Genomic DNA, 25449 nt, shown 5'->3' with positions numbered 1-25449 from the left:
ATCACATTGTTACCTTCAATGATGACACTCAAAGGAATAAGTTGTTATCGCAAGAGTAATTTATACAAAAAGAAAGGTGTTAGGATTTAGAAAAGATAATTTGATATTTTCAAATAGAAATAAGGGTACAAGATACATGCATGAGAGTGCAAGATTTAAATCTCAAGAGTGAGGTAGTATAATAATAATATCCTGCCTCAAGATTACCCCTTGGTGGAAATATTGAGGATAAGGCGAATTTAAAAATATGAAAATATCCAATAATCCAGACACTATAGTGTCTATATATGTTCACTAAAGCGAGCGAGGTGGAGGTTGGAAGGGCCATACATTCCCAAACAACAACGTGGCCTCTCTGCAAAACCCCTTATCATCTCTCTCTTTATCTCTTTGTCTCCAAAAATGGCTTCTATCATAGGCGTTTCCTCCATTTACCAAACACCTTCTCTCGAACTATACCAGAGGCCAAATACTGCTGCCTCCACTTCCTCCGTTAGGTTGCAATGTTTAGACTCCAAGTCTCACTTCAACAACGTCCTCCGAGCCCACCAACGCCACTCCACTGGGCCGGGCCTCAAGCCCACACCGACTACTTTCGTCCCCTCCGCCGTCGCCACGCCCAATTCCTCCCTCCTCAGCGAAGAAGCCTTCAAAGGACTTGGCCGCGACTTCGACGAATTCGACCACGCCTCCGATTCCGACTCCGCCGCCGAATCCGTTCACCCCGACGAGCTTGACATTTCCAAGCTCGACTTGCCCTCGCGCCTCGTCGAGTCTCTCCAGAGCCGTGGAATTACTCAACTTTTCCCCATTCAGGTTCGTTTCTCTTTTCTTCCTTACTTGTTACTACTTGCTACTAGGGTTACTTCATCATCATCATTTAGCTTCATTTACTTTTTCGCGTGTGATTAGAGAGCGGTGTTAGTACCTGCACTAGAAGGTAGAGATATCATTGCGCGAGCCAAGACCGGTACCGGAAAGACGTTAGCGTTCGGAATTCCTATTATTAAAGGCCTCACTGAAGATGAACACGCACCTTCTCACAGGTAATGTTTGTTCATGTGCTGCACTTTGGTTCATGTATGTATAAATATAATATAATAATTAAGGTTTAATTAAACCTATAACTATATATCATTGGTAGTTGTCATGGTCATGTTCATGCATTTGTTACTTTGTTGCAGGAGGTCTGGTAGGCTTCCGAGATTTTTGGTGCTTGCGCCTACGAGAGAGTTGGCGAAGCAAGTGGAGAAGGAGATAAAGGAATCTGCGCCTTACCTGAGCACTGTTTGTGTTTACGGTGGTGTTTCTTATGTTACTCAGCAGGGTGCGCTTTCGCGTGGTGTTGACGTGGTGGTTGGGACACCAGGGAGAATAATTGACTTGATAAACGGGAACAGCCTTAAGCTCAGTGAGGTTCAGTATTTGGTTCTCGATGAAGCGGACCAGATGCTTGCTGTTGGGTTTGAGGAAGACGTGGAAATGATTCTAGAGAATCTTCCAGCTCAAAGGCAGAGCATGCTTTTCTCTGCTACCATGCCCAGTTGGGTGAAGAAGTTGGCGAGAAAATATTTGAACAATCCACTCACAATTGATTTGGTAAATTTTTGTTACTTTTGGCATCTCTACTCTAATCATATAGACTGTGCATTGCTAGCAGATAGTACAGCATATGATTGTGTCAGCAATATTATAAATACAAAGAATGTTTTTATGAAATACGCATGTGTTTTTGGTCAGTGTATCTGCATATGCGGTTTGTGTTGTTCTATGCAAGCTGGCTTGGAATTAATTATAAAAGGCATTATCTAACGCTGTTCCAGAGTTGACTTTTGATCTTTTCCAGAGTGTGGTTTAGATGCTCATATAACTAAATGTGACAAAATAGGTGGTTGTCATATTCATATCTGTGCTGAATAATTTGAAGTTGTGGTGATGTGGTGAAGTTTCTTCTCACAAACCTGCCATCTGTTTGGTTTTGGATGCATCCTATGTTTGGTTCAATGGATTTGGAGAGAAAAGAAAGGAAACATTTATGTTTGTGGACTACATCATAATGTAGATGCATCTGTTCTTGTCTTAAAATTCTTTCTATTTAGCATTAGCCTTAATTACTTTTACATTTCCTGACCTTATCATCAAATAATTCAGGCATAATTGTGCATGCTAATGTTTAAGTTGTCGTAGGATGAGAATTGAATCTTGATTATGATGCATTTTAATCTGAAAATCATAATCATGAGAATAATCCTTTCTCTTTTTCTTTTAAAAAGGTTGGTGATGAAGAGGAAAAGCTTGCTGAAGGGATAAAACTTTATGCTATAGCAGCCACTGCCACTTCAAAGCGGACAATTCTTTCTGATCTTGTAACTGTAAGTTGTCAGTTAAAATTATTCTATCTTAGCTTGATGTTCTTAATCTCTTCGGATTGCATTTTGAAGGTTCTGTTTAGTCATTATATTGAATAATAGTACCAGTTACTAGTTTAGTTAACCAAAAAATGTATCCATTAAAGATCAAATGTTATTGTTGAATGTTGAGTACAATATTGTATTTAAAACAGATGATCTAATATATTTTTTGTTAACTCTAGCTAATAAATCCATCATTTTCATTATCTGTTTGTTTTGAAAATTATCAAGTGCATTACTTCCTAGTTATGTAACTTCTGGATTTTATGCACTCAGCACAAACTTATGGCAATGTATTCTTCTATAACTCATCTGACTGTTGTCACTTTAAATTTTAAAATATATTGAATCCGTTAATTTTCTATTTCTGATGTTTTATAAGCTATTATTTCCTGTCATGGTGTCATTGTATCATTTGCTTTAGGATACTCATGAAGAATTTTTTTGGCGAGGGGTCAATAATTTCACTTACTGTTCCTTTGTCTTTTAGGTTTACGCAAAGGGTGGGAAGACTATAGTTTTTACACAGACAAAAAGAGATGCTGATGAAGTATCATTGTCATTAACAAATAGTATAATGTCTGAAGCACTGCATGGTGATATATCTCAGCATCAGAGAGAGAGAACACTGAATGGTTTCCGTCAAGGAAAATTCACAGTGCTTGTTGCCACTGATGTTGCAGCTCGTGGACTGGATATTCCCAATGTTGATTTGGTAAATATAAAGGATGCTTTGCAGTCTACATTTAGCAATCTGATCTCCAGTGTTGGTTCTGTATGAATCTGTTTGAAGTTGAATTCCAGCTTTACTATTTGTTAGTTTAGATTTAATGCCAACCGAGGCTGTGATGTAATAATAAAGCAAAACACTTTAGTAAATTTTAGGCTGGTAATTGGGGTTTTTAATTATGGATTCAGGATCTAGCTATCATTATTTTTTAATTCAGGGTTTAGTAGTTTGGGTTTTGGGATGTCTTACCCCTAGATTGGACTAGAGCTTTATTGCCTATTCTGAAGTATGATTCGTCTAGTCTTAAGTTTTGGTGCTTGCTATAGTAAAGTTAAGGTTTCCCATTTTGTTAAGATGATTTCCACTACATTTGACCTTTTCAATCTTTTTCACTGTACACTGTCTCATCTGACTCAAGAGTTAGAGTTTTATATTTGATATAATATAATTTGTAAACCATGGACATAAATATTTTTTTATTTTAATTTCATTGTTTAATTATTTCTTCACAATCTTGAATCTGTTTAAAGAAGTTTAAAATCTATATTTGAATTGGAAGGTTCTTTTTAATGTCTTGGCCTTGTACTGAAATGCTGTATGTTCTCAACATATTGAAAGACTTATTGATCTTACCCATTTCGTTCAGATTATCCATTATGAGCTTCCCAATGATCCTGAGACTTTTGTGCATCGCTCTGGTCGTACTGGGCGTGCTGGAAAACAAGGTAATGCCATTCTTCTGTACACCAGTAGCCAGAGGAGAACAGTTAGATCCCTCGAACGTGATGTCGGATGCAAGTTTGAATTTGTTAGTGCACCGGCTATGGAAGAGGTTTTGGAGTCATCTGCTGAGCAGGTTGTTGCCACACTTGGTGGAGTTCATCCTGAGTCTGTTCAGTTTTTCACCCCAACTGCACAGAGACTGATCGAAGAACAAGGAACAAGTGCCCTTGCAGCTGCACTCGCACAACTGAGTGGATTTTCCCGACCACCATCATCCCGGTCTCTTATCACCCATGAACAGGTATTGTGAATCTTATATTTCCAAATGAGTTATCCAGTCTAACAATTTTCTAGATGTTGCCTTTGTTTTAAAGAAGCCATATTGGACAGGGTTTTTTGTTTTAGGAATTGCTCAGAATAACTTCCCAAATGATAACGATATTAATTCATAATCCAAACCAGTGTGATCTACATCTTTAAGCATTTAAACTAGTGTCACAGTCAGTCCCTAGTTCATGTAGGTTATAAAACATGGCCTGTAGATATTTCATGATGTCTTATTATTTATATGTTCAGCTATTATCTAAGTATTTTTAGTGTGAACAAGCACAACATGGTGCATGATTTTTCAGTTGATCTTTCATAAGTATGCTGCTATTTCTGAACCCTTGTATTATCTCATTATCTCACTAAAACTGTTGTGTGTCAGGGATGGATTACATTGCAACTAACTCGAGATTCAGATAGTAGAAGATATTTTTCAGCAAGATCAATCACTGGGTTTCTTTCTGATGTTTATCCTGCAGCTGCTGATGAAGTTGGAAAAATCCATTTAATTGCAGATGAAAAGGTTTGTACCTGAGTTATTTTCTTCTATTTATTTTCTGTACTTGTCTTACTTGGAACTTCAATTCTATTGGGAACACACCCACACAGTTCAAATCATTTGACATTCGATACCCTATGATCAGGTTCAAGGAGCTGTTTTTGATCTTCCTGAGGAGATTGCTAAAGAATTACTTAATAGGGACATACCACCTGGAAACACCGTTTCCAAGATCACCAAGGTAAATTACAATATCTGGTTCATATTTTGTTTTGTAATTCTGTTGTCTCTGCTTGTTTTCTTCCCGCATAACTGATTATATAAACACATTGCTTATGTTATTCTGTATTGGCAGCTACCTTCTTTGCAAGATGATGGGCCTCCAAGTGATTTCTATGGGAGGTTCTCTGACAGAGATAGAAGTAGCCGAAGAGGTTCTACTTCTAGGGGAGGTTTTAGTTCTAGGGGAGGTTCCGCTTCTAGGGACCGGAGAGGTTTTAAATCCTCACGGGGCTGGGATGTGGAAGACTCCAATGATGACTTTGGTGATCAATCCAGTAGGAGAGGTGGTAGAAATTTTAAAACTGGCAACAGCTGGTCTCGAGCAGCAGGTAAAAGCAGTGGCGATGATTGGCTAATTGGAGGTGGTAGACGATCAAGCAGGCCTTCATCATCAGACAGGTTTGGTGTTTTTTAAAATCATCATGCAATGTTAAATGTTTGCTATTTTTTTTTCTCCTGTGCGAATTATAATATCCCCTTTTGTGTGATATTTTTACTATCTCTGCAACTGATATGGCATATATGAATGTGCATTGCAGATTTGGAGGGACCTGTTTTAATTGCGGGGAATCTGGGCATCGTGCATCAGATTGTCCAAACGTTTCAAACAGACGAAGCTTTTTTTAAGTTCCCACATATATATGTTTGGGCACCACTTTTGTCCAAACGTTTCAAGACGTGAGCTGCTGCCACTGTTTTTGACCTAATGGGTTCCGGAAAATTGAAAGATGCTTCCCAAAACAGTTACAGAATCAATTTTAATTTGCATCTCACGTGTTGGCGTGATCTCCAAAGAGACCTCTGTTTTTCGTGGAGTCTCAATGAAATTTAGTATTTGTTTTGGGAAGTGGTATTGGATAAAGAATAGCGTTAACAGTATGATTATGTTATCTTATTTTTGGGGTGAGTTTGGGGGATTGTATGGGCCTGTATTCTATTTAACCATGTTACTAGTATTTAATATCTTTCTGAACCTTCCTGGTTTAGGAACAGACAGGAAAAATGAATGAAAGATGAAATCCCAAAGGTTTATGCAGAAGATTCATTTACATTCACTTTTTCTGCGTCATATTTAAATGTTAAAAAATCACAAAATGATATAAAAATTAAATTTTTATCCTTCACTGTTCATTTCGTATTTTTAACGTTTTAATATTAAGATTGACATTTTTTTCAATTCCATGATATCTTAACTTGATTTTGAGAAATAAAAAATGTAACAGAAACATCAAATCCATTGTTGTCTTTGCGAGATGCTTCGAACAAATTATCTTAAATTATTGACTGACATTTATATTATTATCCTTTTCTCTAATCTTGTCGCGTTTGGTACAAATTATGTTTTTCTTTTAGATTTTTGGATATTTGAAGTTTTTTTAGGGGAAAAAAACAATTTGTTTTTCATGTTTGCTGTATTTCGGAAAAAATTTTAGCTATGAGAGGTGAGAATCTATTTTTTTTTAGTTCAATTTTATATCTCATTAACTTTTTTGTGGTAATCTAAAAGTTCAGATGTTCATAATTTTTTTAATTAATGTTAATTACTTCTTGTCTTTATGTTATAAACTAATTTTTTTTAAAAGAAAAGCTAATATTACAATGTAATTTTTGGTACAAAGTCACCGGTATCTTTCATTGAGTAGAACCATTATTAGTGATAATTTTCAAAATGTAATTTAAATTTTCATGATTAATTTTATTTATTTATTCGTCAGTATAGTCTCTCTAAAGGACTAATTTTGTCTATTTTTAATCTCTTAGATCAACATTGATGTATAAAAATAAATTAAAGACTAAAAATAATATCTTTTTATAGAAATTAAAAACAGAAATATAAATTTTAGATGTAAAATTTTAATCTTGATTAACCATTGAAAATATCTATAGCTATTATTTTTGTATGTGTTTACGACAAATATTAGTTGTAAATACAGTGCTTCTTACCAATATGCCACTATCATTGGGAAGAAAAAACAAATTAACCCTTAAAAATACAATAAATGCGTGATATCTATATGGTTATGTCTTACAACAACACAGGCATTTTGAAAATAGTTCAGTTTGTTATTCACCAACGTTAAACGTTAACGCTAACGCGGTCTTATAAAATGTTAGCTTAATAATAATTTGAAACCTCTTACTTTGAGAGACAGTGGCAGCGGTGGTACTCTGAAATTGATCCTCTCAGTCTCAGGTTCGTTTGCTTCTCCTCAATTTCATTCCTTCTTCCCTTTTTTTCATTACTTCAAATCGTTTCTGCATCTTCGCCGCCGGCGACACTGACAAATCTTTGGGTATTAAGAAACTGTAAACAGATTTGTGTTGGAGCTGATTAAAATTTAGGTTTTGCATAAGAAGCATCCAATTTTTTGTTGTATTAATAAATTAGGCATTTATATTTATATTTTTTTTAATTTTACAATTTCAATGGTTATGTTATTTTGACACTGAATAGGAACACGGTGCGTTAGTAAAAAGTGAAAAAGAAATGGCAGAACTGAGTTTGGGAATTCTAATTGATATTGTTGATGAGGAATGGATGAGAGAAACTCTTCCTGATGATGGTATATTCTTTTTACTTTTTATTTTCTCATATGGGTCTTTTTCTGCATTATATTATATTCATGTGATCTTTCTTGCTGTTTCTACAGATCTTCCACTGCCCCCAACACTGGTTGTTAGGACAGATGATACTGAGGACTCAAGTGTGTTTCTTCATTCACTTATTCAATCATATTCTGTGGACAATTTTTTTCTTAAGCTTGGTGTATCAAATCATCTTCAATTGAACACTTATTATACTGATTAGTGTTTGGATGTACGTTGCATCATCTAAAATTATATTGAAATACTAGTTATCATGTATTTTGCAAGTTGGATAAAAAAAATTATACTAACTTACTTTTAAAATAGAGTTATCTTAAACATAAATCAGTCCAATTCAAAATCAATTTTCACCAAAATTATTTTGTAAAACTAATTTTATTCAAAATCAATTTCACAAACTGAAGAGTTTTTGGAAGATAACTCCACATTTTTGCATTAACAGAAGACACAGAACTATGAAAAAAATTATGGTTGTTAGAAAGAGAGCATGCGTTTTGGACATCTGTAATGATAAATAATAGTGAGATGGGTCTTTTATTGGAGGGTTGTTTCTAATTTTCTTGACTACTGACACCGTGTGCTTTGCTATCTTGATCAGATCAGGAGATTCAACAAGTTAATGTGGATGCTTGGCACGATCTTGCCTTTGGTCAAGAATAGAAGTTTCATCATTAACTAGTGTCTAGTGTTGTGCTTTGTAATTAGTGAGTGGATGATGGTGCTCCCTGGTATTTGGACTAGGCATCTTCCTTTCTTTTTCCCTGATAGATTGTAACTTATTCATGTTTATCAACTACTAGTAACCGTTAAGGTTATATTAAGGAATCGTGCTATCATTGCTGAATGTTAATGTTTGCTGTCAGGAAAACACTGTTGTATTTTTGCTTTAAGGTTGAAGCAAATTTAGGGCAACTAGTGCCTACTGGTATGCTCTGGAGTCTGAAACTTGTATTAATATGTTTAATAGTAATATATAGTAGTACTACTGTTGTTTGGAATCACTTGCTGTTTAAAGAAATAGTTTCTTATTTTTAACAGTAATAAATTTGAACGCATAATTACAACTTAAATTTGATTCATGAATTACTTTCTTGTCTGAAAGGTGCTAGAGGTAAAATTTATTCAATGAAACAAAATAACTATTCTGTTTCGTAAGAATTGTGTAATTTTATTCGGATAATCAATTTGTATATTTATGAAGTCTACTCATCATTCTCTCTTTATGTTATGCAACTTTGGTTTTGAATTGATCAGATTCCTCGGATGTATTAGCGTTCGAGAGTCCATGTGCTGGCTCTCAATAGACTCTTGTGTGCCAACTTGTCATAATCTTGTTTAAAAGAAAGTGTATTGAGTAATTTTTAGATGAACATCTTATTTAAGTTTCATGCAGTAAATGGTAGGAGGCCACCATTGGCGTTAAATTGCTAAAAACACCAGAGCTCATTTGCAAAGGATGTAAAGGAGCAACGGACCAGTTGCCTCCCAAACCCTACATAAGGGCTTTGCTAGGTGCACCAGGCATATTGCTTGTGCACCCAGCATTAAAACAAAAATTTTAAAAATATCCTTAAATGTTTTTTGTTTTTACGGATTACATAATCCGTATACGAATTACATAATTCGTAAGTGTTTTTTTAATTTATTAATAAATTAAGTTTTTTTAATAGTAAATATTTTTTTTATAAAAAATATGCGGATTAAATAATTTGAGTTATATCAAAATTAATTGTCACAAAATTTATTATTTAATTTTACATGTGCATTAAATATACATTAAAATTTTTAGTGTTATATATAGTAACATTATTTATTTTATAATATAATTGGCCTATTAGCTCAGTTATTTAGAGTGTTGTATTAATAACATGAAAATCACATGTTTGACTCCTACTTTGACCATTAATTTTAAATTAATTTGTAACACATATTTTTTGAAAAAAAAAATACTTACGGATTGGGCTCATATGAATCAGTTAATTCGTCCCTTTTACAAAAGGGCAAAATGGGAAAATCGCGTAGAGTACATGCAGGCAATTGCATCGAAGAATTGCTCTGCGCACTAAGCAAATTTAATTGCTTAGTGCATCCAACACTTTTTCATTTTTCCAAAATTATCCCTGACAAACTTACGAATTCATAATCCGTAAATTTACAAATTCGTAATCAACAAGCTTACGGATTGACAATCAGTATGTTCATAAGGCTTGTTGTGCGTACGGATCAGCAATCCGTATATTCATACAAATTGGCAATCTATATGTTCATATGGGTCGACAATCCGCATGCACGTACGAATTACAAATTTTTTTAAAATGTTTTACAAATTATTTTTTTAATTTCTAATATATATTTAATACACATGTAAATTTACATAATAAATTGTGACAATTAATTTTGTTAAAATATACTTAATGCACCAAAATTAATTGCCACAAAATTTATTATGTAAATTTACATATGCATTAAATATACATTAAAAAAATTAGTGTTATATAACGACATTAATTATTTTATAACATAATTGACCTATTTGTTCGATTGGTTAGATTGTCATGTTAATAACCTGATATGGGTCCATACGGATTACAAGTCTGTAAATTTGCCAGAAATAATTTTGGAAATAACAAAAAATGTTAAGTGTACAAGAAAAAACATTGGGGGATCAAAACAATTTTCATTGCATCAGCTGCAATTAGCCCACATCAGGCTGTAATGAAACCTTATGAATAAATAAGGATATATATATATATATATATAACAAGTTATACATATAAAAAATACTACATTAATATAATTAAGCCAGAGTAAAATTTCTAGTAGAGGAGTGCTAAAAGCACGATAAATAAGAAAAAATGTGTTGAAAAGAATGTTAAAATCAATCTTTTGAATGCGAAGAGGAAAGGAATGACAGTCAATAATCATTTAATTTTAATACCTAAATAAAGAAAACATCTCTCAGGTATCCTTCAGGAATGGCCACATGTAAAGAGAGGGGTCACAACAAATGACAAGCGAGTAAGGAAAAAATAAAGATCAAATGCATAAAGACTGCAGTGGATGGGTACAATTGTGTATGGAATCCATACACTGTTGCAACTTACAAACCATTGAACTAGAGAGACCCGCATTCAACTTGTACATTTTAAAACAGCAAAACTTTAAATTCAGTCAACAAAAAATTCAAAACAGGAAGAAAAGAATACTCTCGTGTGTCAGGATATGTCACAATCACAATATGAGACAACCCGCAGCTCGGTACAATTTTCTACAAAAATTGAGGTAAAAAAGGGAAACACAGCTGCTCGGTACAATTGTACCTTTGGAATTTAAACTTGTTACAAACTAATACACTAGATTTGCTTCATCTCTAAAATGATTTCTTTACAAACAGTAAATAAAACATGAATTATAAATGAATTCATTTTCCAAGTGCTTATGTCAACAATGTGGTGGGTATACCAATCATATAAGGGGATCACTCGTAGGAACTGCAGGTGGAGTTGGAACTGTAGGTGGACTTGGAGCAGTAGTCTCTGAAACCTCAGCTGCTGGTGATACGGGGAAATCAGGTGGTGTTGGTGCTGGTGCTGGATTGCTCGTAGATGCTGCTTGAACATTTTCACCATTAACATTTGGATCTCCATCACTTGCTGGTGTAGAGGTAGGAATGCCATTATCTACAGTGCTTTCACCTGATTCTGGTTGAGGTGGAGCAGTCGCAGGAGCTGGCCTGGTGTCTGAGGTAGACTCCGATGGAGGTGGATCATTACCTGATGCAGGTGTGGATTCAGGCTGCTGTGTTGTAGCACTCTCTTGTGCAGCTGTGGTTGTAGGAGGTGCTTCCAGTGCCAAAGGCTTGCCTGGGGGTTGTTGGGAATTCTGTGCAGCAGAAGCTGGTTTTTTCTGGATGGAAATAGGACCATTAAGAGGTGGCATCCCCGGAGGCAGGATTTCAATAGGTGGTTTCTTCCCTGCATCTGCCAAACTTGTGAGCTTAGGCTCCTCAAGAGAAGCTAAAAATGCAGCTGCAGCATCTGTCTTCTGTGATGGAGTAGGTTCAACCTCTCTCTGTAGCGCTTGGTTCCAAATCTGAACTAAGTTCTTCAAAGTTGGACGTCCATGTGCCTGGAAAATAACAAGGTCAGATTACAAGTACTAAATTGAGGGATCAACTAGCTGTACGTAACAAATCATACATGAGCATGAAGCACAGCCTCTGCCAGCATTCCAGTATCCTGCCATGCTTTCTCCATCAGAGCATTGTCACCCAAAACAGCACCAGCAAATGCAGCTTCCCGTCCCAAGCCAAGCGTGACTAAGTTGTTAACCAAACTCTGCAGTGCAAGAACATACTCCTTTGTTTATGATTCAAAACAAAAACAATATTAAAATAAAAGAGCCGAAGAAGAATAAGTTATCCCAAAGAAAGACATGTATGCCATCTCAAACAGTCATTTAATTATTTAAACATAAATTGAAGGTGTTAAGTTCAATAAAAAAAATTGGAAATTTAAAATATCAAAGAAACAAAAAATTAGTCCTTTCTTTTTCATCAAACTATGTGCTACCTTTAAACCAACAGTACTGGATGATCATGGCCAAAAAGCAGAGGAATAACAAGTAATAGCTAAATTAACATATGCAATATTAAGAAAGACTGCCTACACTTAGCCGAGTCAACTCTCCATGATTTGCTAGGCGTAATGCTAATCCTCTCAATTCATGACCTTCTAAAGCACCTTTGACCGAACCAGCTGCAGCTAACCTCTTGAGAGCCTCACGGGCAATTTCACTCTGTGCTGTAGCATCTGCAGCATCAATAAGATCCAAAAACTCTTTTGCGAATTTCACTATACCCTGAACACCTTCAACTATATCTTGTTTTTTATCAGATACTTTATTTGGTTTTTTATCTGATAAATTAAGAATGTCATTCAAACCAAGTCCTTGAGTACCATCATGTCCAATATCTCTGCTATTACTCATGGTAAGAAGACAATGAAGAGCTCTTCTCAAATCATTGCTCTTAATTGCCAAATCAAACTCCAACCTGCAGAACGTAAACAGAAATGTTTTTGCTCTAACCATACCTTGCCATAAGGAGTAAACAAAAATCATAAGGATATCAAATTAAAATCGCAGGCTCTTATCTCTATGCATACAGCATACCTCTTAGATATTCCAGGCAAATGAAGTGCTTCAGTAGCATAGCCCATTCCTAGCATAAATTGTGCTAAATCATCATGGTGTTCTCTTCCAAGTCTACTTGCCCTGTTAGAAAAAGTATAATGTGAGAATACCGATATCTGAATTAAAAAGCAATGATTATGGAAAGAGGGAGAAAAAAAGTAATCAAAATACCATTTTACTGCACTAACAGCATCACCATAAGCAGCAAGACATCGGCAACGAATACCAGGATGACTCAAGGATACGGCATGAGCAACCATGTACCTACCACAACCCAGGTATGTATGAATAACATCATTCTTGAAGTTGAAAACAGTATCTAATACAAATGAATAACCTTAAATTTGACATCCATATATAAATAAGGCATGCCCAAGTTAACTATGCCACATAAAAGTTACCCTGAGGCCAGAGCTGAGACAAAGAAAAAGTCAACCCTCAATTTAATCAGCTGGATCTAGTCATCCACTCAACACATTTAAAAATCATGTCTTTAATAAGTGCAACTCCAACTTTCTCCCAAATACATTTTACTCCTGTTCACATCATTTCTTGTATGTCTTCCCATTCAACACGATATTTGCTACCAAGTACATAACATTACAACAAAACGTTGAGCTCTCAAGGTTTGAATTAAACTATAATAAGACCCTCCTGAGTTGTAGGTATACAAATGGTATATGTTCTAGTCATAATTTAAAGGGTGGATTTCATAGGAATTCAGCGTGATTTCATCAAAACCTGAAGGGAGATAGATAAGCATAATTTACCTAGTGCAAAAGCCATTGCATTAATGTGTTCTATGCATTAAAGGGGAAAGACAGAACACAAAACTCAATGTGAAGAAAAAACATCCTACTGCACATATGTGGAGGTGCTGGACTGTTGGTGCTGATTGGATGCAAACAGTTATAGTATTTAGTGCTGTATTAAAAGTATTGGAATCATTAAATTATAACTGTTGAAAATAATACACTGCAGGAGTTAATGAAAAATTGGAACTTAGGATCAAAGGGAATAATTAAATTTCTATATATTGTCATGTGTGGATTTATTTTTTTATGCATATAAATACAACCTGCTGAGTGCAAAATGAAAATCACTTGATCAATTATTTTCCTAGCCCATTTTCAAGTTTAAACATGCAGGTAAAACTGCCAAGTTCTAATTACCTGTCAATTAGCCAAAGAACTCCATCCCTGACACCTACAACCACAAGAGGCCCAACAGGACGCTTCTGCTCCATTGGAAAACGAGTAACTGCCACAGACACCCCACCACCACCAACTGCCACCTCACCTGCCTTTCTCTCTTCTGTTGCCATCCAAGAGTCATCACTATCAACTCTAGATTGTTTTGGTAATGATATGAAAGGTGGAACTGAAGGAGCATGCTGAAATGAAGCCAACCGAACCACCTAGAGTAGGGACAAGAAAGAAATAGCGTTACATTTTTTTGAGAGAAAAACAAATTCCAAAGAGAAACCAGAAACATGTTGAGTTTTAACATATGAGATAGTAACCAGTATACATTAAAAAGAAAAAAATGCAGCAAGTATAGAGGTCAAAAACAGAATTTCTAATTTTCAAAGAACGATGAAAAGGCAGACACCAGATATATAACCGACAAACCAGCGTCTATTGATTCAAGTGGTGAGGATCTTGGTTCCTTCCTCCTAATTCCTAAACAAGGCCATGTTTATGAATGGAGAAAAGAGGTGCTAGGAAAGCTTTGCTCCCCCCCACCCCCCCTAAATGGGTCTACCTGCCTTGATTTAGATCAGACGGGGCAAATTTGGCTCCCAGGGTCTCAAACCAAAAGATATATAACCAATAAGAAACTAAGAAAGCAACTTGCCTCAGCTTTCAAATTTCTCACAAGACATTATTTTGAATAATTTGGAGCATAGTTTAACATAAAACCAGGATCGCACAATTGAATTTCATTTAATTGTTTACGACTATGTAAAAAATTAAGTCAAGTTATCAAGCAAAACTTGCATATATTCATTACAACCTTCAAAACTTAAGAAATTAATCGCTAATCCAAGATGCACAGTAAACCAAATTTGTTAACAGAAGAAGGTTTAAAAGATTAAAAATATTCTCATTAGACAAACTTCAATCTAAAATATTCATGTGAATTCCTTCCAGCAACCTATAACAATCATATCCAGAAACAAAATATTAAATCTGAGGAAAGACAAAAATGGCGCTGAATGTTGGCAATCATTTTCATAGATGATACAAAGTTGAAAGCTTTGGTAACCTGCAACATTGGTGGCCTCAATGCTATTCTTTCTTCCTTGGCAGACTGGATACCTTCTACAGTAATTAGTGCTAACTCTCCATGCTCTGCCACTGCTCTTGCCTGTGCTTCTTTCATTTTTTGCTCTTCTTTCATCTTCTTAGTTTCAATGTCAATTTGAGCAACCCCAGCATCCACAAAAACAATTCTGAAAATCAAAATATATATTAGTAATTAGTAAAGGTAAAATGATTACAAATTATGGCCATAGCAGATATCAATCAAAAACCATTTTAAATTTTCACCTAACAATTTATAAGCTTGGGATAGTTGGACCATTGACATTAGTTCCTTTAATATGTTTAGCAAATTATTAATTGCTTAAACTTTAAATATCTTAGTAAAGATTTGAAAATGAATGAAATGTCCTATGCTCATACTGCAAAGCAATGCAAACACAGAAGATTGTCAGTAAAACAAATAAATGAATTGATTTGTCTTATTATTATTGCTATTGCTTGGAAGAGTGAAGGATATGGATGAGGAGGAGATGACAAGTGTTTGGGTATCAAGTGTGTCAGTGAAGAGTTCCAGTACAAATAGATTTGCTCCAGCCAGACTTAATCCCATACCTTTTTTCAATTCATAATGGAAAACTGATTAGATTAAACACAGTTGAGATGAAGGGCACTGGTGCATGCTTTTTACTAATGATATTGTTTTGGTAAATGCTAATTGTGAAGAAATGCTTTGGTAGACCAATTGATTATATACTAGAATATATGGAGTTTATGTTCAATCAACAAAAGAGTGAAGATGATCAGACAGTAAGAACTGAGCATGAAGAAGTGCTCAAAACAGAGCTTCAGAGATTTAGGGATCTATTCTACTAAATGGGATTGATACTGATATCACATCATATAATATCCAAATTCCAAACGGGAAGGTAGAAGTTGAGATGTGCCTCAGGGTATGTCTGATTAAAAGTGCTTATAAAACCAGAGGAACCTTTTATAGAAACACAGCAAAACCAATCACATTAAACTCCAGTTAATGGAAATCAGGTTAGATTGTTGTTTTTGTTGGGATAAATTGAATTGAGGAAATCCAAACAAACAAATTCCCTAGGAAAAAATTTACCACTGTTGAGATTTCTAGTTAACCATTAAGGGTGTCTTTGAAAAACCCCGTTGGGTCACATTCAAAGCCAATTCACTGCAAGAGAAGGATTGGTGCTGAAGGTGCATTGGAAAGTAGGAATTGGAAAAAACAAACACACTCTAAGGCATTAACCAGTATTTGGACATGGATTTAACAATTTTTTATTACTTACTAAACAGTATTTATGTTCATGAAGATTTCCGGCATTGTAATTTTCCCTCTTCTTTCTTTGGTTATGATGAGTAGATGATATTTTGGCTTATTAGAAGATAGAAGAATTGACAATGTAAAACACAGTTTGTCATCTCCACTTTCTAAACAACTAAAGCAAACTTAGAAAAAATAATAGAGCAATAAACAAAAAAATTACAAAAAGGACCAAAAACATTGAAGGCAATGCCCATAGGCTTACTCTATAGTAGTTGGGGTAGCCACAAACAGTTGCCTCCGGTGCCAAACAGCACTAGTAGCATATGGGATTGCAACATCTCCCAAGTATCTATATTGAGGGCGCAAAGAAGATATGACTATGTATTGCTGGTATGCAAATGCACAGTACTCAACGGTTTGGTCCCAAGCAGTCCATTCTGGCTGAGGAAGTAAACCCCCCACAGGCTGAAATGTCTCCCAACTGAATCACAAACAAAATTATAAAAGTGATGTCAAATCTATAGAAAACTTGTGAACTTGTAGTTGTACCCTCACAAAAATTATAAGTTTCACCTGTATAACTGGAAGTTTTGAGGTGCCGCCTCAGTAGGAGGTCTTTGTGAAGAAAATCCATCATCATAAGTAGAAAAAGAAGAAACACCGCTGCTTCCATAGCCTGATAAGGGCATAGACTGGATTGTTGAAATAGCTGTAGCAGCAATAGGACTGACTCTCCTAGATGTTCGGTAGGCAACACCAAGCAGTGCCCCTCCATGCAAACCAATGACCTACAAGAGATACAAGTTAAAAAAAGGCACCTAAACATTCAAATAATCAAATTATTGTTCCTGTTTTCAATGACACTTTCTTAGAAGAATAAAATGCATAAAAGGACATATCCAAAAGACTTAAAAATATTATATTTATTTAATACATCTAGGATGACATTACTGCAGCCAATTTCATACAAAGTAGGTAAACCTTCAATACCACATGTTTAAATGATTTATCGGTGAGTATTAATCTATCTAAGAGCTCTTGCCCCCTCACCCCTTTTCATATATACATCTAAGAAAATAATAGATAATTTTCTGTTGTAACTATCTTAATTATTGTCACTCATTTACTTTAAAGTTTTATTCATAAGAACAGAAATCATCCAAGCCTAGTTTACTATAAGAACTTTTTATTTTTTATAAGGAAAGTTCCAGATTGAGAAAGAATCTTACTGGTTCACTGCGTGCGCCAACAGACCTCATCAGTATATTTGATGTTCCATCATCTAACAAGATGCGGACTTGAACAGAAGCTGTGGAAGCAGCAGCAGCAGCTGCAGCAGCTGCTTGTGCTGCAGCAGCTTCTTTAGCTCTTTTTGATGAACTACCCTTGGGAATTATAGGAATTCTAGGCGGTGACGCTGATTCCAATATAGCAAATCTGTCACGACAAGCATCCCAAGCGAGAAGTCTTGCACTTCCAGAGTCAACAATTGACCAATCACTAACCTTGTAGACAGAGAAATAAGGAATATCTGGCCAAACAATTGCTAGATACCTGTAAACATACGATGCAGTAAGAAACCAACAGAAAATGTACCCCAATTTACCAAACTAAATGCTAGAAGAGGAGGAAGCATAGCCAAAGAAAGATCTGGGAATACAAAAACACAGTAAAGATAGTATTTATTTTGAGTTATCACTGATATATATGGAATGCCAGAAGTTAGAATTTTATTCATCTTATATTCTATAGAAAAAACCAAAGCCACTAAATTATATTGAAGAACAAAATATTAGTTACTTTTTAATTACAAAATTTCTTTACAAGAAAGAAAAAAAATCAATCGAGGTGTAGCAAAAATCAGCGGCAACTTACTTTCCTGAACTGCTGACAGAAAGAACTGAATACGAATCATGTGGAACAGGAGTACTAATGTGCTTCTTCCCCTGCTTGACAGGTAATGGTTCAAAAAAATCTCCCTTGGGTCTTCCTGTTTCTGACAAGGAGCTGTTATTTCCAAGAGATGGATTTGCAGAGTTGTTTAACTGAAAATTTAATAGCTTCAATTCCCTTTCAATTACAAATATGGCAGAATGCTCTCTACTGTCTGATGGAGTTGGTAGAGGAGCAACTGGAGGAAGAGATCTAGCATCAAACTCACAGATAATAACACCAATGTTGGTTCCAACAGCTACAAGATGTGGCTGCAAAGTATGTGCAACCATACAATACACCTGCCCCAAAAATCAGAGGCAAAAGTAAGTTTGACCAAACTCATTAACAGGTAGAGTCAACAAAAAGAATGGGAAATTGGGCAGGGAGTAATGAGGGCTGGGCTCAAAATTCAGTTTCTTCTTTGTTAAAGAGGATTTATTGGCCAGAGGTATGATAAGCATATTATACAACATACAGAAACTGATAACAGGATTGAAGTAAAGCTTTCCACAGATTTTGTTACACTCAATTTTGATCTATTCTTGCCTCCATCCAAAATGATTGATCTAAAACTATTTGAATGCTTTGAAATATATTCATATCATTCCAAGTTGGATAGCTTCAGCAAGAAGTCATACATGGAACAAAAAATACTATGCCAATTCAGAAATTAGAAGAAAAAAAAGATGATAAATGATAACCAACTAACCAAACCACATACCCTCAGTTTCTTATTAGGAGCAAGGGCGTGTGGAGGAATAACTGAGGTCAATTCACACAATGGCCTCGTGAGAGCAGAATAAGTGGGATGTTCAATTGCCCTAACAAAAATTAAAATTAAAATTCTTTATATATATAATGAATATAGTGCATGGTCACACTATCAAATAAAAAATATACGAAACTTTAAGCCACCAAAGGAGAAAGAAAACTACATACCATATGTGAGAATCTTTGACGCAAGTTAGAATATCAAGGTTTGGAGCTCGAGGATGACACCAAGAAGCCACACTGTGGCAAGCCAATTTGGGAACTGGCTTTATACGCCGCAGCTCCTGGGAATCAAAAGCTTTTTCACACTAAGTCTTTCTATTACCAGGAGAATTTTCACAAAAAATTAAAATAGCCAAGCATTAGCACCACTACCACACCTTAAAGGAGACAGTGTCCCATATGGCTAATGTCTTATCTGCACCAATTGTGATTAGCTGAGGAGCACCTCCCATCACCCTTGACAACTCAACTGCCACAACCCCTCCATCATGTGCCTAGATGCATTAAGTGGTATCATTAACCAATGAAATGTGCATGCACGGAATCAGCATGAGTCATACAGAAAAGAAAAATAAGGTAGAAAAAGGGAAGGCGGGAAAAATAAGCTTGCACATAAATGAATAAAGATACATTATTAGCCTCAATGTAAGTTTGCATTTCACTCTGTGCCCAAATTTTAGATGTTCCTTTCTATTATAATAATAATAATATGTTATTCATCTCATATCCTTCCTTTCAATTGCATTCTCACCTTCCAATGTAGAATGCAATTGCTTGAACAACAAAAAGGAAATAGAAACTGTAATTAAGCCACAACTAAGAATGGCTTATCCCTGTTTTGCAGCCATAATAAGCAATTGACAAATAGGAGTTAGAATGAGGAAAAGAATGGTACTTTTAAACTCAGCTTGGGTACAAGTTCACGTGAATCCTGTCCGTGGTCAGCACTCCAAATTATGAACAATCCATCACTAGCACCCGAAACCAGAAGAGCCTGAAAGCCAAACATACCCCACACAAATGAAATGCCATACCAAAGTAAAAAAGCAACTTCCAATTATAAAAGCAATATATAGAGATAATCAGTCATGCAAAAAACCTGCACATACATTACACATATCAACTAGCAATTGTAATTTCTCAATAAACTATCTTGATTGGGGATGCCAGAGAATCCTAACTAAGTTCCCAAAAATTAATGCAAGTAAAATACAATAAAGTAGAACAAGTTCTTCAATAGGGAATCAAGACTTACCTCACCAGAAGCAGCCATGAATGACATCAAGCAAGAGATAGATCCTTTATGACCTCCAGTGTACCTTCGCACAAGCTGCAAGTAGAAAAAGTATCACACAATTTGCTAATAATTGTAACTAGATTAATATTAATTTTTCAGGTGCCCACCTTCCACGTCAGCATTGATAGAACTCTAATGACACCATCAGATGCACCAAAAGCAACAAGAGGACCATCACCACCAGTTCTATAAAGGAACTCCATGCTGCAACAGCATGTAAAATTAGAAAATTGAAACAACTTATACAGTATGCATAAATATTGCAAAGAAAAGTATAAGAAGTAAACAAAATATGTATTCATTGCAATTAATTATTACGACTAGGATGCAAAATTATGTCATACAACATGTGATGCCAAATTTCCATCAAGAATTGAGACAACAGATAAAGCAGCAGTTTGATACATTTAATGAAACGGTGGAGATTTTTCACACCAAGGACTTTAATTTTTACAATAAATAGAATTAGAATATCAGAAGAAAAGGCGGCAAACAAAAGATTGCTTAGAGAGAAATCTCCATTTGGAATTTGGCAATTTATTCATGCATATGCCCACCCACGTTGTACTTTTATGCATGCCTCAACGATTGCTTCTGTGAAAGAGAGATATTTGGGAGTGGGGAAGGAAAAAAGCTCACACAGTAGAGACTAATTAAGGAGCAATAAATTTTAATTTACAACTAAAATGTTTTACAGAATAAAATGACATAGCTTTAGAAATTATTAAATTTAAGGAATCCTAAAGTATATGTTAGATGAATCCACCAGAATTAAACTACTCTCATTGTTTGATTAAGAGTCGTATAAGGTTGACGTGATTCCAGATGTGTCAGGAATGAATGGAGCAAACAAATAAATATTTGTACAGTTTGATACAACATAAAAGTATTGCTTAAGTTGAAGAGCGTCAATTTATATCAATGACAACTTCACAGTTATAAAAGGATCTAGAACAAAAATCATCTGGATAGTCATTAACACAAGCACCACCATCTATGAAATAGGCAACACAAGTCTTGCCTTAATAGATACAGCGTGTAGCAATTTTTTAGCATCAATGACAGAAGAAGCTGAAGAATATTGAATGCAATAAAATTTTACCATAGAAGGGACTTATTATCAAGCTCTTGCTTTGGTACATCACGGCCACGCATTGTCACCAAGTCCAAAAATATAGCTTTGTTTAAACAACATATGACAAGAAAATGTCTCCCTTTTGTTGATGGGGCAGGAGAGCTAAAAGCTGAAGTATGGACAGCTGTTGGAGCCTCAGCAGCGGCAGAGCGATTATGCCAAAGTTGCCAAAAGCGTACATCATCATCATAAAAATTCACCTGCTTGACACTTTAAGGCCGGTAAAGAGTCATGGTAAGTAAATGAACCATAAAATAAAAGCCGGAAAAAGATATAAAATCACAAAGCAAACACATATTACCTTCCTCCCCGAATGGCTTCTGTCGGCTTCCCTTTTGACTCTACCAAACAAGAAACACGTCATAAAAGTTCAGTTACCAGATCAGCACAGAAATGTGGAAGGCCACAAATAATGTTTGAGACAGTTTCTCACGCCGTTTTTCATTTTGCATTAAATGAAACTCACTTGTAAGTTGTTACAATATCCTAAAGGCTATGTTAGCAAGCTACAAATTCAACCATGCAAATATGTCACCAAAACTAACTAGTGGCTAACATCAAGAAATCCAAGCAACTCTCACTGTCAAACCATAAATTCTCAGTAAAACTTGCATTCTGAGAAAGTTTAGCCAAACAAGAACAGCATCATGCCTAGAAACTATAAACTATCATAGCTATCAGACTCACAAAGCAAATTTACCTGATTAAACTTTTCACTACTTAGAACAAAACAACTTGGCAAGTGGCAACGATGGATAACAGGTTAATTACTCAAAATAAAAAGTGACAATTAACAAATTCCTATCAGCAATTGTTACTAAAGACCACTAGCACAGTAACATTGACAGATCACGAGACTTGTGCTTCCAAAAGCTCCAAAAAGCAAATGCACCAGTCTACAATAAAACATCGATTACGAAGACTATCTACACATTCATTTTTACAACTTTGAGGAGAATTGAACCTGTTTCTCCCTCGGCGAGCTTCTCCAACTTGGCGCCGACCAAACGCCGTTCATCCACTCCGCCAGCTTTCAACTCATACACCACCTAGAACGAGATTTCCGTTAAAACGCAACAACGAAAAGCGAAAACATCGAACCGAAACGGTGAATTGCACAAGAGTTGTGTACCTGGCGGTGCTCCCAGTTCCAAACCGAGACTCGATCTGAATCATCGGCTGTCACCATCCATGGATGCGTCGGATGCAATTGGATCTTAACGATTTTATCGCTCGTAGGCCGAAACGCTTTCAGGCGCAGCATCTTATTCTGATTCGAAAGGTAAATAGTAAATAGAGTGAAGAATTAGCGACGACGGAGAAATATGGCTTTCGGAAGTAGCCGATATCGGAATCGCGTTTCAGATTTAGCTCAAATCTGTCTGGAATTTGAACTCCATGCAGATTTCAGAAATGTGCGTTCATTGAACGCACGGAGTTAAAAAATTCTTCCGTCGTCAGCAACTATGCCCCTTTCCGTTATTATTTTCTGAGCAACCAAACAGGGAATAAGCAAAACCTCGCCCTGTGTGAAGTGATAGTTTTCGTGGTTGGCGTTGGAGGGTCGAAGTTGAATTGTCTTGGAGCAATTGCGCTTGTATGAAGAAGCAAACCGAAGATCTCTGGTCTGATGCTTGCTCTGTTAAGCTTTCAAATTTTTCCTCGTCTTTTTTATTTATTTTTGCGTCTTTCTCTTCTTCTTTTTTATCTTTCATTTTCTTTTCGAGGCTTTCTAATATATATTTTTTAATTGGTCGGGTCACGGGTAACTTGGTAAACGCTTTTGGTGCTCTTAGTGGATAATTACGTAATGCACCTTGGTTTGCTAGGTACACCTCCAAATTTCCTTAGTGGACAATTTACTTAGCAGGCATGGTGGTAGGTTTGGTGTGATGTGGATGTGGCGTGGGGTGGTTGCAGTGGAGGTGTTTGGGTGCAGCGTTGCTGTTTAGCAGTTGGTGGAGGTTGGGTGTGGTAGTCATGGAGGTTTGGGGGAATTTGTTTGGGAAAGCAAGGGTAAAAAGGGAATATTACAAATTTTGGAGGTGCATCAAGCAAAAAAAATAGGGTTCATTAAGTTATTGCCTTAATTATGAATTGTTATTATTTAGGCATCCCAATTTTATTAATACTAGTTGAAAGAGAGAGACACTTTTTGTCTCTATCTTTATTTAATAAAAAAAACAATTAAAAAAATAGTGATAGCATATTTTTTTAGGGGAAATGATATAGTTATATTTTGAATGTTTATGAAAGAAATATAAATAATTATATATATTAAAGGTTAATTTAGGAATAATAAATGTGTATATCAATTGAGGTCATTGTCTTTAGTAATGACTAGTGGAGATGTGCACTTTGTGCCTCTTTACTTATTTTAACTAAAAATTAAAGATAAAGAATTAGAAGTAAAAAAAATAATAATAACATAAGAGTAGTGGAGTAGTGGGTAGTTATTAAGCGAGAAATAATAAAAATTAAAAACCTGATAAAAGATAGAATGATTTAGTGAAATATGTACAAGGGTATTTCCTTTATTATTAGCATAGATTATTAATACTAGTTGAAAAAAAGGTGTGTCTCTATCTTTATTAAATAAATCAGTTGAAGAAAGTAGTGATAACAATTTTTGTAGAAAAAGTGACAACAGATACATTTTGAAGGTTTATGAAAAAAAATAAAATAGTTATATATATTAAAAGGGTAATTTAGAAATAAAAATGTATGCATCAAATGAAATAATTGTCTTTATTAATAGTTATAGATAATTCTTTTATATATATATATATATATATATATATATATATATAAAAGACTTTCTAACAATGTTTTCATAAGTTAAAGATCTAACACTTTCAATAACTACTACTTTTTTGAAAGTTAATGTTTAAAAAAACCACAATATATTTAGGGAAAACTTAGAAAAAAAATGAAATTATGAAATTTTAAAAGTCATTGATATGAATCTCATGGCGCATCAACACTCTCATCACAATGATGATAAGTTTTCCAAGTGAAAGTAATCATTGAAATCATTTACAATGACAAGAAGCTTGGTCGATGCCTAAGTTCTCTACAACCAAGATGTTATCGTCATGAACTATCCAAAATAGTGTAAACATTTTTCCCTTGAAGGCAAATTGGTGTTCCATTTTCCCCCTAAAAAATGACTTCGGAAAGTACTTTTATGAATATGTTAAATTTTCAACACTTTTGTAAAAGTTTTTTGAGAATGCTAATTTTGTTAACACTTCTAGAAAGTACCTTCCAAAGTTTGTTGAAATTTGAATCCATTTCAAAAAGTAGTTTTCAAGAAAATATATGTTAATGGGAGACATATTAATAAATTTAGGAGCTATAAATAACAATCGTCTTAACTAAATATGCATTAATAAAATTTTGGTTTGGTTTCATTTTTTTAAAAGACACTTCTCTAATGTAAGTTAGGTCATAAGTTACTTTTGAACTGTTCGACCTATTTTCACCTCACTTAGTAGGGTCAACCTACTCCACCTTTAACCTACTATATTTATGGGTTTTGAGATTACTCGACTTCCTTTGCCTTTTCTGGATAGATCATGCGAGTTGATTTGTTAAATCCAACTTGTTTTATCATCCATATCGCTACTTGAATTAAGAATTTGGTTAGTTGCTCCATATGGGAGATAATGACAAATTTACATGGTAAATCACAATCCGAAAGAGAGAAATATGTTAATGTTCAAAAAGGACTCCCAAGGAAGTGAAAATAAAAATATCACTTTCTCAATTTTAGTATGAGTCTTGGAAAAATATTTTGAAGAATTATTGATTCCCATGAATATAAAATATTTTCACCTACTATCTTATTTATTTATTTTGATTAATAAATGTTAATTGTTAATTTTATTAACAAGAAATTTTGAATCAACAATCATTTTCCATCCATATTTGGTAAAAAATAAAGAATCTCTCGATATAATTGTTTTAAAATATACA

At 34.9% G+C, this 25449-nt stretch overlaps 3 protein-coding genes across 4 annotated transcripts; 2 read left to right on the top strand and 1 right to left on the bottom strand.

The window, feature by feature from the left end:
* Positions 1-305: 305 nt before the first annotated feature.
* On the top strand, positions 306-6027 carry LOC114407498 (DEAD-box ATP-dependent RNA helicase 3, chloroplastic-like). Its single transcript, XM_028370614.1, has 10 exons — positions 306-816; positions 913-1046; positions 1185-1599; positions 2274-2372; positions 2902-3126; positions 3788-4165; positions 4574-4714; positions 4836-4931; positions 5046-5371; positions 5512-6027. Exons 1-10 carry the CDS (start codon positions 403-405, stop codon positions 5597-5599), a joined length of 2316 nt encoding a protein of 771 aa, XP_028226415.1. The 5' UTR covers positions 306-402; the 3' UTR covers positions 5600-6027.
* A 970-nt stretch (positions 6028-6997) lies between these two features.
* Positions 6998-8580, top strand: LOC114407497 (anaphase-promoting complex subunit 13-like). 2 transcript variants are annotated; one of them, XM_028370613.1, is made up of 4 exons: positions 7006-7166; positions 7428-7536; positions 7624-7677; positions 8178-8580. In XM_028370613.1, exons 2-4 carry the CDS (start codon positions 7461-7463, stop codon positions 8237-8239), a joined length of 192 nt encoding a protein of 63 aa, XP_028226414.1. In that variant the 5' UTR covers positions 7006-7166; positions 7428-7460; the 3' UTR covers positions 8240-8580. The 2 variants fall into 2 exon arrangements, with proteins under 2 accessions (XP_028226413.1, XP_028226414.1); XM_028370612.1 differs by lacking the exon at positions 8178-8580 and having other exon boundaries at positions 6998-7166; positions 7624-7789.
* A 2060-nt stretch (positions 8581-10640) lies between these two features.
* Positions 10641-23178, bottom strand: LOC114407495. The gene is made up of 21 exons (XM_028370609.1): positions 22604-23178; positions 22436-22520; positions 21773-21812; positions 21439-21681; positions 20444-20540; positions 20295-20369; positions 19935-20033; positions 19417-19533; positions 19205-19320; positions 18987-19086; positions 18206-18564; positions 17560-17884; positions 16904-17118; positions 16593-16811; positions 15041-15227; positions 13945-14189; positions 12944-13036; positions 12752-12853; positions 12248-12632; positions 11779-11916; positions 10641-11707 (listed from the first exon to the last, which is right to left on the bottom strand). The coding sequence occupies exons 1-21, from the start codon at positions 22733-22735 to the stop codon at positions 11045-11047; spliced, it is 4035 nt and encodes a 1344-aa protein (XP_028226410.1). The 5' UTR covers positions 22736-23178; the 3' UTR covers positions 10641-11044.
* Positions 23179-25449: the final 2271 nt, after the last annotated feature.

This window comes from Glycine soja, chromosome 3, assembly GCF_004193775.1.
Source record: "Glycine soja cultivar W05 chromosome 3, ASM419377v2, whole genome shotgun sequence".
NCBI classification, from domain to species: Eukaryota; Viridiplantae; Streptophyta; class Magnoliopsida; order Fabales; family Fabaceae; genus Glycine; species Glycine soja.
Note: the sequence above shows the minus strand (reverse complement) of the source record. Positions and strands in the feature narration are given on the sequence as shown.